At 36.1% G+C, this 12241-nt stretch overlaps 2 protein-coding genes across 3 annotated transcripts; one reads left to right on the top strand and one right to left on the bottom strand.

The window, feature by feature from the left end:
• Positions 1 to 2519: 2519 nt before the first annotated feature.
• LOC108050818 lies at positions 2520 to 11187 on the top strand. 2 transcript variants are annotated; one of them, XM_017132702.2, is made up of 7 exons: positions 2520 to 2718; positions 2888 to 2956; positions 8371 to 8539; positions 8595 to 8878; positions 9726 to 9983; positions 10390 to 10515; positions 10987 to 11187. In XM_017132702.2, the coding sequence occupies exons 2-7, from the start codon at positions 2897 to 2899 to the stop codon at positions 11083 to 11085; spliced, it is 996 nt and encodes a 331-aa protein (XP_016988191.2). In that variant the 5' UTR covers positions 2520 to 2718; positions 2888 to 2896; the 3' UTR covers positions 11086 to 11187. The 2 variants fall into 2 exon arrangements, with proteins under 2 accessions (XP_016988191.2, XP_016988192.2); XM_017132703.2 differs by lacking the exon at positions 9726 to 9983.
• LOC108050819 lies at positions 6258 to 7259 on the bottom strand. Its single transcript, XM_017132705.2, has 2 exons — positions 6705 to 7259; positions 6258 to 6642 (listed from the first exon to the last, which is right to left on the bottom strand). The coding sequence occupies exons 1-2, from the start codon at positions 6942 to 6944 to the stop codon at positions 6457 to 6459; spliced, it is 426 nt and encodes a 141-aa protein (XP_016988194.2). The 5' UTR covers positions 6945 to 7259; the 3' UTR covers positions 6258 to 6456.
• Positions 11188 to 12241: the final 1054 nt, after the last annotated feature.

The raw sequence follows: 12241 nt of genomic DNA on the forward strand, positions 1-12241 counted from the left end.
AATTGTTTTTAATTGTAAATATATTTTAAAAGAAACCAATCGGTTTTATACATTTCAATATGTAAAGTAATTAACCTCTTTTTTATTGAGGAATTAAAATTCGTTTTTTTATTGAACTACCACATGAAAATACTAGAAATAGTTTGCAGATATTACAAAAATAATAAACTTTCATTGTTTACTTTTATACTGCAGTTAAAATAAATAAAAAGTAAAGTTTCATCGCAGCAGTAACCATTAAATTAAATTTTTTTGAACATTGTTGTTATGGATAAAGCAATCAAAAATGCTACACATTGTTGTATAGTTTTTTAATTTGTGGGTATGTATATGATTGTTTTATAAAACATGGATTATTGAATTTACATTCACAGAAAACAAAAAAATGTAAGTAATAATGCGCTCCCCAAAAAAATAGAATGGTTTCCGTTTTTTGCCACTTAAAGTTTTTTACTGTGTAAATGTTATAAATTGACAGCTGCAAAGCATGCAACAAATTATTTACTTTACCATATTTTGTTTTGGCATATTGTGTTGCATACTTTTAACGCTTACAGCAATATGTTTAATCTTTTTATATGAGTTTGTAAACATGTCAGTACAAATATAAGTTAATTCATTGATGCAAATGACGGCTGTGCAATGGAAATCGATTAAAAAAATATATTTTTGAGGGTTTTTACCAATATTATGACCCATTGACGAGTCAATAATCGCATATCAGCGAGTCGGCAAAAAGCACTTCCCCATTGATTGACCAATGTGAAAGGTTATCAATAGAGCAATGACACTTCCTAGGATTTAAATACTGCAACCAATGCTTTCCTGAAATACATCCGCAACTAAAGTCAATTAATTAATTTAAGCTTATTGAGATATATATTTAAAAAAAAAAAAAGATTTCGTGTAATTAATGTAAAAAAACGTAAGATGAAAAAGAACATCAAGTGACTTTTTGCTAACGAGAAAAATGCCAACCATCTATCTGCTATTTCCCAATGTAATCATGCGTGATGTAAGAGACCAGAGCCAACCCAATCGCCAATGAATTCAATTTAATTATATTTTCTTTTTGGACCCTTTTCGATGGCATTTGATTTCGGCCATCGCATTCTAAATTATCCAGCACGTGCGCTGCGGATTTTGGCCAAAAAACGGAGCCAGAGGCAAAGGCAAAGGCACATTAGCACAGGCAGCTCTGTTTATCATTTGAATACCTAATGAGCATTTCGCTGCGACAAAAGAAGAGAGTCCAACAGCGTTAAATTGGGAATGGATAAGCACCAGAGTCCGAAATCAGCCAGCCGAATTGGAGAAACCCCAGAAGAGAAATAAAATTATAATGGAAACTTTGGCAAACAAAAAAAAAATCACTACCATTCAGTACCTATTAATTTGTCCGCCTGCAATTGGCAAACCCAATTTGCCTGCAGCTTCATTGAAGCGTAAACGAAAACAAAACCAAAACCGAATTTATGGCCAAATGCGGCCAATTGCAAACAGTTTTAAAGCCATCAAAAAGTGGACGAGGAAGGGGCGTTGAAAGTCAAAAACCGGTTGGCCAATATTCGCCAAATCGGATGCACTTTAATGGGGTCTATGTATGAGTAATGTAGTAGTATTGCAACCATTGTAAGATTCTGTAATTCTATTTGAGTCATGGAAAATCGAAGATTATTATAGGCTGATCGATTGATAACGACTTTGAACTCTATAATCTAAACAGCAGTATTGATTTCATAATTTGATTTCATAAATGTATGTATATACATTTCCACAAATCTAAAACATTAATCGTCTGATTATTTTCCACTTGAAATTAATTAATTTAATGGAATGTCATGTAACAGTTCTCCCTTAAACTAAATTGTTTATTTCTAGCTAGCTACGAAATATAAAATATTAAATTACTTCCTAAAACTGTGATATTATGTCATTGAACTTTTAAGGTTTTATGAATCTTTAAAGCTTTCTAATTTATGGAAAACCTTTTTGGCTTTCTAATTAACCTTGCTTGTAAAAAAATAGATATGTAAGCTAAAAGTGTTTTGTGCAAAACTAAATATTTATTTAAAAAATACAATAAATATTTATTTGTATTAAAAGAAATTCAAAGAAAAAACATTAAACTTAAGATATAATAATTTGCCTATGAATTTGCTTAAATTTCTATTGTTATAAGTGACAAGACTTGGCTAAACTTGATATATTCTATGGCCTAAATGAACAGACGACTGACCACAAAAAACGCCTATTCTGCCATGCCTGAGATGTTACCAAATTCTCACCCAGTTGTTAAGACAGGTGTTGGCAAAGTGCTAATAGGTCGCCGAAATCACTGTATACACATTTCCTAAAATTCTTGCATCATCATTGCAGCGTCCAGAGTTCCCTGCACATCGGCTCCAGAGATAATGAGTTATAATGGGTAAAAAGGAAAGAGGCGGCGACCAGAACCCAGAGAGGCTCCTATATAAATAGACCCCTGCATACTTAATTGCGACACAATTCCAGTTTCGCGGGGCATTACAAGCCGCAGACAGTAGACGGCAGACAGTGGATTCCATTCCCCTCAACGAAATTCAAGTTTAAGCCCGGCTCAAGCCACTCGAGCACTCAGTTCAAAGCGAAATCGCGACGCGACAACAACGGACAATCGGCAGCTCAGACTAGCAAAATAAAATAAAATATAATAAAAACGCAGAGCATCTAGGAAAGGTACAACAAAGAGCTAGAGCTTTGTTGATTAATCAGAAAAGTTGAATTCGCACAATTATGCTACTCGGTGGCCGCTCCCCATAAAAGTGCGAGGAAGAATTCTTTACAAAACGCGACTCGAATACAAAACGAACCTGGAATTGATTCCAATTTTGGATTTTGTTTGCAGGTGCGCAGAATGTTCGTCTTACTTGGAGTACTCTGTCTGCTGCAGGCAGTTAGCTTGGTGCCAGCACAGGTGAGTCCTCCGGATTCCGGTTCCCAAAAATTAATTAAAAGCCGCCACTGACTGACACCTGCCATTGGGCCAAAACACTTACCCATCGGCCAAGTGCGGTTCGAAATTATTTTAATTACTTCGCTGTTGGGCTGCTTTATAGGTTTTAGCACCGCTACGTTTATTTGGTGACCAAACTCCTGAATAAACAATTTCAAGGCCTTAAAAGCTCAATACGCAGCTGACTCAAATAAAAATTTTCCATCTTCCCGATGAATTTCTCGCTTCTAATTGAATTATTCATTAAACTTGATTAATAGATCAATCAGTGAATTGCATTTCCTGCCGCTTAAGCAGAAAAAAGAAATGTAATAATTATATGCAATAAATTCTCGCTATAGAATATATTGTGTAATTTATTTTCCACGATTTTATAATTGTCAAAGGATAGAGTTGTTAATTTGTTTTCTGATATATTTATTTTGATTTTTAAAATATAGTTTGAAAAATAATTTTCAACCAACAAATATGTATTAATTCATAAATACTTCTTATCATGTATTAAAGCATGAACTATAAGTATAATTACCTACTATGCCGTTCAATGTATAACATTTTTAGGCATTCAAAAAATCTCAGTTTGAAAACCAGATTTCGCTGATTTTGTTAGAATTTCGTTAAGTGCTGCCCACCACATAATTAAAATCTGCATTAGAACCTCGGGCCATCAGAGCCGCAGCGTGGAAAATTTTATTTTGCGGTTATCGGCCACAAAATAAGGGAAAAGGCGAAAGTGCAATATTCGATTTCGGCGGGAGTGAACTTTGCTGCGGCTTAAACCGTTGCACAATGTCCGGTAATGAAGAATTTTTAGTGCGCGATTTCGCAACACGCCTAGCCTTTAATTGCAGGCCAAGGCAAATGCTCGTTGGATTTTACTTACCTGCCTGGATGGCAATTACATGGCAAACTCAACACCACTTGCTTATCATTAATCTTGGCTTCACGGGCCGCGACCAACTATTATACATCATTTTAATAACTGCAGCTGGTTTAGTGGCTACCGCTTTAGTGGCTGCCTTGAACTTTGGCGACCCAGGCTAACTAATATCAATTTAATTGCATTTTTCACCACCGATTACTTATACGCCGTGTTGCACACAAGTTACACGTATAGGTATTTTATGGTAATTAAAGGTTTAAGGCGGAAATACCATAAATATTTTGTGTTAAATGGATTTTAAATTTAATTTGAATTTTATGTTCAAGTACTTAAAGTTTTTCTTTTCTAATTACTATATAATATTAAGGCTTTTACTTGCTTATCTAAACTTGCTTACATAAATACCAATTAAATTTATAAATCCTGCCTAACGAATATAAAAAAAATGTATTTAAATATTAACCCTGAAACTTTTGAGAGAATATTCTATCAAATAATGTTCTTCATTTTTGGTTAGTTATTTAAAGCTTTTTTAATGCTTATATGCTACCAGTCCATGTTATTTTAAGCCAAGCATTTGAAAGCTTACAGGTGAACATGACTGACCAAAGGAATTTGAACGCAACTTTCCTAAAAAAGATTTTATGCCAGCACACTTTTTCACCCTCCAGCACCTTTTTCTATTGTTTTCTTTCATTGAGATTTTTTACTTGACAGAAAAGTTTATTTCTGTTTGCGGCTTGGGGGCTTTAAGAAATTAGATTTTAATCAACGCATGCATGAAATTTGCGTTTACCAGCTAAATGGAAAAACCCCAAATAATTTTTTGTTTATTTTCTGTGTGGGTCGTGGAAATTGAAATTAAGAGCGCACGTAAAAAGTCCTGAGAAGGGTTTGCCGCCAGCCAACTTGCAATTTGAGGCAGCCATTCCTTGGAATTCATGCAAATTACTAGCCATTCATTCCATTTCGCAGGTTTAACCAACAAATCCTTTCACTTCTTTCTCTATCTTTGTGGGTCATGACCCAAGCCTATGAATTTTGGGAAACTCCTAGCGGCAATCTTTAATCTCCCATTGGGTATATTAAATTAACTGAATACAATTGTGGCACTTTACTGCCAACTTAAATTAGCTGAACACAATTGTGGCATTTTACTGGCTACTCAGAATAGCCATATCGCGATTTTTATCAGTGGAATGAATGTTCTGCAAATATGCGAAATGAATACATTTACAGCCTTTAGATTGTGGAAATGTTAAAACATTTAAATTACTCCAGGCAAATATTGAACAATGCAAACAGAAGCTCTGCTTATTGTTTGGCTAAATAAATCAGCTTAATTATTTATTTGCAATTAGTTATATATTTTGGTATTTGCAGAGGGGTAAAATAATTCAATTATTTAATGAATTTACTCACCTAGTTTGCCATTGAAACGAGCACAACAACTTTTTATTTTGTGACAGCACAATGTAATGAATTTGGGATTTGTTTTGAAGGAAACTTTTTTTACCAGCATGTTATAGGGTTTTTGCTATTTAGTTGCTGGTTGTTATATATTCCTCCTTTTTAATCAATTGAAATTATCATAATTAGATAGATTGGGATGAACTTCATCATCATTCGCTTTAAGTCTCTTACTTTGCAACTGGCAATGATAAAAAGTAGATTTTGAAAATAATAATGACAGCGGCTTACAGGTTTATTTAGTTAGTATTTGGTGCCAACAACTTACATAGTTGTGTGCCTCATTTAAATGAATTATAAAAACACGACAGCCTTTAAACGACGTCCAAACTTCACAGCCACTGGCAACTTTTCAGTTTTAACTTATTATATTTGCCACAACTTTTCACAGTCAGTAACAAAGTTTACAGTCGAAAAGGTAATACATATTAGAAGAATCTACAACAACAAATTTCACAATTATTAAAAACTTATCGTTATTATTATGAATTACCTTTTATCTCAATGAGAAAATATCTAGTTTACTCAAGATAATAATAAATATAGGTTGTCGTGGAAATTTCAGTGTCAACATGTTCATTTGATAAAATACATAGAACAAATTACGTACGCTTACAAAAATACAGCCTATTTGTTTGTATTAGAAAAAAAAACTAACGTTAATTTGTGGATGGAGACAATATTAAAATAAAATAATAATAATTATAATAAAATCTTACCCGTTCAACTCACTAAAATGACAAAATTGCTTCTATAAGCCTTAATATGTCAATAGGGTAAGAGACTTAAAGCGAAGAATTCTAGATAGTTAAAACCTTTCAATTAAAGTTTTAATAAACTTAAGTAAAGGGACAAACTTTTGGAATAGATACATAATTTAAAGTTCAAAGATTTTTGATGAATATTCAATAACAGTTTTATATTCAATAATGAATAGCCTTTATTTCCTAAACTATGTAGCAATTCTAAAATTAAATAAATCCACTAGAAATATTTTTCTTTGTGCACTTCGCTTGCACAGCTGAAAGTTCTTAGCATTTTCTACACTAATTAATATTTACAATGTGTGGGTGTGGAGTGCTCAATGTCACTAGATAATAGAGATACCTCAGAGATCCACTCCATAGATGGACACCTCGAGATGAGCTGGTTCTGGTTTGTCCACCTCCTGGCTTCTCTGGCATCGCAGGACCACAAACTGATGGCCTATGCCACCTGCCGTGACAACGGCCTCCGCTCCATCGCTCAGATCCTCGACATGTATACCCGTAATCCGGTAGTTATCGCTGGCATTCTGCCGGAGATTCCCAAGGAGATTAAGCAATTTGCACGGCAACAGCTTGATATAAATCTCACCTGCGAGCCGTAGACGAGATTTTGGGTTCCGTGTGACTGCGGCGTTAGGTAAACATCTTCGGTGTGCAGCAGGCTGGCGTATTTGTTGACATGTCCCCAGGAGACCGAGGCGGCATCGCCGAGCATCATTTGCCCAGGTAGCAGCAACCCCAGCAGCAACAGCCACATCCAGAACAACCAAAACATCGGAGGTAACCGCTGACGGCCCTTCAATTTCCACTCCCTCGCACTTGTCAACATGACAACATGTGTCCCCACCTTTCGCTCTGTACTCGAATTGTGATTCCTATTCTGATTCTGAGTGGAACACCCAGCTTTTCCAGCTTGTAAACCAACTCCTCCTCCGCTTCTAGTCGGCGTGTGAAACTCAAATGAGCTGCCGTCAGGAGGCCAAGTTAAATATTGTCGTTGTGTCTACCTGGAAAAACTCTTATCAACGTCAGGTGTGGTATGCTCTCGCATTCGCTCTCTTTTGGCCAGGGCCATTAACTTTATTGTCACACTTAAGGTACCCTAACTTTTGGGGAAGTATGATTGGTATAATAAAAATAAAATATATAACAAATATTGAACCAAAATATAACCAGAAACCAAATAGAAGTTAAAAACCCGGTGCACAGTTCGGTCAAATTTTAAAAACATTCTGTGTATTAGTATCATTAGAAGCAAAAAATGTAACTATCTATGACAAGCAACATTTCTTTATTACTTAGTGATTATTTTATTTAATATTTTTATAAAAGCCAAAATAAATTTGAAATTAACCTAGCAACCTTTCATTCATTTTTTGTGCCGAGTTCTCAATTTCACATTTTTTATTAATTAGTGATTATTTTATTTCATATTTTTATAAAAGCCAAAATAAATTTTTATTAATCTAACAACCTTTAATTCATTATTTGGCATAATTTTAAAATATAAGCAAAAGGTTTTAACTCTATTATAATGGTTTATAAAATATTTATAAGCAAGTAAATCAAATTCGCAATGAAAATAAGAACATTATTTGTATATTTTTAATCCCATAAAAAAAGTTAGAGAGTTTATAGTTCACCAAAGCCCTTAGGAAATTACACCTACATTTGTTTGGCTGTCACAATTATTGATAACTTCTTTGGAGCTCGCTCACTGCTCTCATTACCGGAGTTTCACTATCTAGCTCAACCGAACTCACCCAATAACATTTGTTATCATTTAATCGTTGTTTTGTAGCTGGGTGTTGTGACAGCTTATCTGTAGTTCTATTCATTTCAATTCTGTTCTTGGATGACGGCTAAAACGAACTGTGCAAATATTTATCAACATTTCCGACCTCTCTGAATATCTGCGCAACGAAACTTTCGACCTTCACCGATTTGAGTTGTTGAGAAATTTCGCCTAAATTGATTAACGCACAGCAACATAGGAAATATTTACAAACTTAGTTAAGCGGGTGTTTGCCTGTTTCCTCCTCTTTTTTTTTTTTGTTCCTGGCCAGACCAAAGTTGGGCCACAACTTTAGAACTATTGGAGAATGAAAAAGGCGGACAAAACATCTTGAGCCGAAAAGTTTGTAAGCGAAATCCGAAGGTCGTGGCTAACTTTGAATAGCATTAAGTATACGCAACGTGCCCAGAACTTTGTGCTAAAACTCTCACATTTTCACATTCCCAACCCTTGCCTGCAGCTGATTACACTGCGCGACGGTAAGGTGGGCGTGAATTTCGCAGGATATCACGCGGATGCGGGACTCGGAGGACTCCTGACGGGTAACTCCGCCCACGGCGGACTCAGCGCCTCGGCCGGAACTCCATGGGGTTCCCGGGCAGCCGCCGGACTGGGTGGCAATCTGGATGGTGAGAGCCTAATTGATTCGCCTTACACCGTGGATAACCCGTTTTTTTCCCGCAGGACGAGCCACCGGCGTGGGCTATGCTGCCGCACAGGCTAATCCTTCGGTGGGAGCAAGTGCCCTCCTGGGCGGCAGTGCTGGCGAACACGGTTACATCGGGGCCGAGGCCCACAGTCCTGGTAGGAAGGTTATTTCCTCATCTCAGCATGGAACTCAGTCGGCATATCCTGAAAATCCTGTTCCCGCTTCGCCCACTTCAAGTCCTGGATCTGCGGTGCCAACTGTCAGCAGCCATATTCAAAGGGTCAAGCCTCCCAAGAAGTACTCGCTGATTAAACAAGATGTAAGTATTGATTAAATTTAGGATACTTTAGTTGTAAATATGAAAAAGTTTACAGCTTTTAAATAGATAGAAAACCGAATCAATTTCGTTTGTTTATTTTTCTATAAACCAATTTGCTTTAAACAACAGTTTTGTATTTATTAATAGTTATTCAGCATTTGAAAAGAATTCAACATTGAACTGTTTTATAAAATCGAATATAACCGATTTTAATCACAAATTTTTATGGAAATCCTAACCTGCAGAGATAAATCATATTTTTTCGAGGTCCCACAGTCAAATAAACAAAAAAATGTTATTATGCGTACGTACACAATTGTACAATTTCGAAGAAATAATAGTATTTTTTAAAGAGTTTTAGTAGCTCTTTACTACTATTCTATTACTATTTCCTAAAAAAGTCATCAAATCTTTACACTACCAAAAAAGTTGAGGTGCAAGCAATCTCAATCTTGTTACTGTTTAACTTACAAGAACTATACAATTCTGCGTTGGTCCTATCAAAAATGCAAATCAACTTTAAAAGTCAAGCAATCGAGAATTTTACAGGATGCTTGCGGGGTTTCAGAAAGTATTAAAAGTGTTTTGCCCAAAGGTTTTACCTACAAATTTGAGTTCAAAAGTTCTTTAAAAGATTTTTGCAAATTTATAATTACCAAATATTGGGGTGAACTTTCGTAGTAAAATTAAAGGGAGTTGAAGACTGAAATAGCTTTTCAATTGCGCAATGGCTGGCAATAAATCCCCAACAAGTATTTAACTGGGACGTGCGGTTAAATATTGATCAATGCCCTCGTGTCGGCGAGCCAACAACAAGCAATCAATCCACTCGCCATTGATGTTTTAGCCGGACCGCAGCGAAATCATTGAAAATCATGTTAAAGCGGCCGCAGATGCCGATGTGGTGGATAAACACCCTCCCCGCCCCCCGCTCCCGGCTGCCCCGCCCACTTCGTTGATAATTGTCAAGCGGCCGCGCCCACACGCAAAGCGTCAACGGCAACGGCAACGTGTCGTATACGTGATGCAGCAACAGCAGCAGGAGCCGCAGCAACAATTTCAGGACCAGGAAGCACAAAAGGACGAGCCGCAGTCGTCCGTTGAGGTAACACCAACTGCGTTGCGGAGATGGAAACAGATATACAGATGCACAATTATACCACAGATACACAAGTCCACTCACAGATACTATTCAACACACAGATATCCACCCGCACACAATCACAAAACACTCACACACCGACACATAAACAAATTGTTGGCTTTTTGGTGAAGCTGGGCTGGATACCAAACTTTTGCTTTGAGGCTGTAATTTTATTTGAAAACATTTGCGGACAATGTGGGCAAAGGAGGAGGTTTGGGGGTCAGCTGGTGCTACCGCGGCATTATTATTTCTGTGAAATATATTTTAATACAATTTTAATTTATCCTCCCCCCAGTTCTGCTTGCATGTGATGCTCTCGTTCTTTACAAGTAATTTTCGTAACTTATAAATATCCCGCCATCCACAGGTGCCGGTGAAGAGCGAGGCCAAGGCCGTTCAGGCCCACAAGTACAAATCCGTCCAGCGAACTCAGGTCGTGAACAATCACTTTGTGGCTCCTCAGGCCCAAGGACCCGTGGGCCTGGCCCTCGATGTGAGTTTGCACCCCTCTAGTATATAATATATAGTTCAAAATATATTCTCTGAATAGTCAGCCAAATATTTATAAACTCAGTTTTGTATTATTAAACAAATATTTCGATTCAATAGCAATCACATATCAAATATATTAGAATAAACTATTTTTAGATATTCGTTATAAAATGTAAAGTAAAAGTCTTTACAATTTTGTGCTAAGAGTATAATAAATATATATATATATATGTCTCTTTTTCAATTCCAATTTTAAATATTTAAATTTTAAAATATGTATTTCTAAATACATTGATTTTTTTGTGTTTAAAGTAATTAAAAGGCAAATTACTCAATACTATAAATATGTAAACGTTTTAAAATTGTCATATTTATTGTCTGACTGAGACGAGAATTCTATAATTTGTTTTATGTTAAATAAGGATTTTCTTTTTGTCAAAGTTTTTAATATATATTTCCGTTATCCTTACAGATTCCAATTGGCATCCTGCGATCATTGCAGCAATCTCTAGGCGCTTTGACCGGCGGACCAACTCAACGTCCAGCAGCAGCCCAAGTCCACGTTTTCTAAGCTCAAAATATAACTGTAGATATAAAGTCGGTACTTGTAAGAACGCCTTAATGCATAAAACAAACATTTGAAATTAAATAAGCGTTTACGCAAAAAGCCAAACGAATTTTATTGAGAATATATGAGTTAAATACAACATTATTACATTGTCAACATCACGCTGCTTGTACAATTAATTTACAAGATCGAATAAATATTAAATTAATGCTCAAATAATATTTGTTTAACAGTTTCAAGTGATATTTGTTAAATAGAAAGTATAACGAAGAAAGTATAACAAACTAATTTGTAAAGTAATACATAAAATCTGTATTCCTCAGAAAACATTGTCCTTCGATAATTTTCTGCACTAATTGAAATTGTTAAGCTGGCACGTGTTGTATCTAATCTTGACATATTTTCCTTTTAAAATACAAATAAAAGGTCAGGTTGAGACAAATTATGTCTGAACACTTAAGTATTGGACAAACAGTTCTTGGCAAATGTTGAGGAATAATTGAAAGTGTTGTGAGCTGACACGAGTTGTGTTTTTAACGACTTATCTGGATAAAGTTCAAACAGAAAATCAGGCTTTTACGTCGTTCAGCTTATCCGTCAATTATTGAGTTGGTCAAGGCACTCAGCTCCTGGGATTTGTAGTGTTTGCCTGGTAATTGCCTGCCAGTAAAATTCAACTCTTTTACGGCCGACAAGCACTCTTGGTTGTTTGTTGTTGATTAAAGGTTCTCTCGCCATTAAATCAAATGCCACAACACAATGCAGGGAAATGAATTGAAATGGCATCCGCATATGAGGAGAAACCACATATTGCCGGCAGGAACTGTGAAAATTCGCTGGAAATTCAAGTTAGATGCTATGGAAAATGCCAAGGCATGGGTGCCTGTTTATTTAGGAAATGTGTGCGAGTGTGTTGGAGATCCAGACCTCAGACAAGATATGGCACACACATGCCACACACACTCACACACACTCAGACACACACAACAACATTAAGTGTGAGAGGGCAAAATATTTCACACTCTGCAACCGCAGGCACTTGGGTGCCCCAAATTTAGATGGGGTGTACAAAGTGGGTCTTTAGACGACGGGGGACTCACACATAAATGAATGCACGATACAAGCTACAACAACGACGACATGCATTGTGTGAGTGGGC

Source organism: Drosophila rhopaloa, unplaced genomic scaffold (genome assembly GCF_018152115.1).
Source record: "Drosophila rhopaloa isolate 14029-0021.01 unplaced genomic scaffold, ASM1815211v1 contig_115, whole genome shotgun sequence".
NCBI classification, from domain to species: domain Eukaryota; kingdom Metazoa; phylum Arthropoda; class Insecta; order Diptera; family Drosophilidae; genus Drosophila; species Drosophila rhopaloa.

Bases quoted from the DNA above. Each gene is read 5' to 3' on its own strand.
- LOC108050818 (XM_017132702.2), top strand. From the start codon at position 2,897: ATGTTCGTCTTACTTGGAGTACTCTGTCTGCTGCAGGCAGTTAGCTTG. The intron at 2,957-8,370 runs GTGAGTCCTCCG...CCTTGCCTGCAG, and splicing joins TTAGCTTGGTGCCAGCACAG to CTGATTACACTGCGCGACGG. The intron at 8,879-9,725 runs GTAAGTATTGAT...TTGATGTTTTAG, and splicing joins ACTCGCTGATTAAACAAGAT to CCGGACCGCAGCGAAATCAT.
- LOC108050819 (XM_017132705.2), bottom strand. From the start codon at position 6,944: ATGTTGACAAGTGCGAGGGAGTGGAAATTGAAGGGCCGTCAGCGGTTA. The intron at 6,643-6,704 runs GTGAGATTTATA...AATCTCCGGCAG, and splicing joins ATCTCGTCTACGGCTCGCAG to AATGCCAGCGATAACTACCG.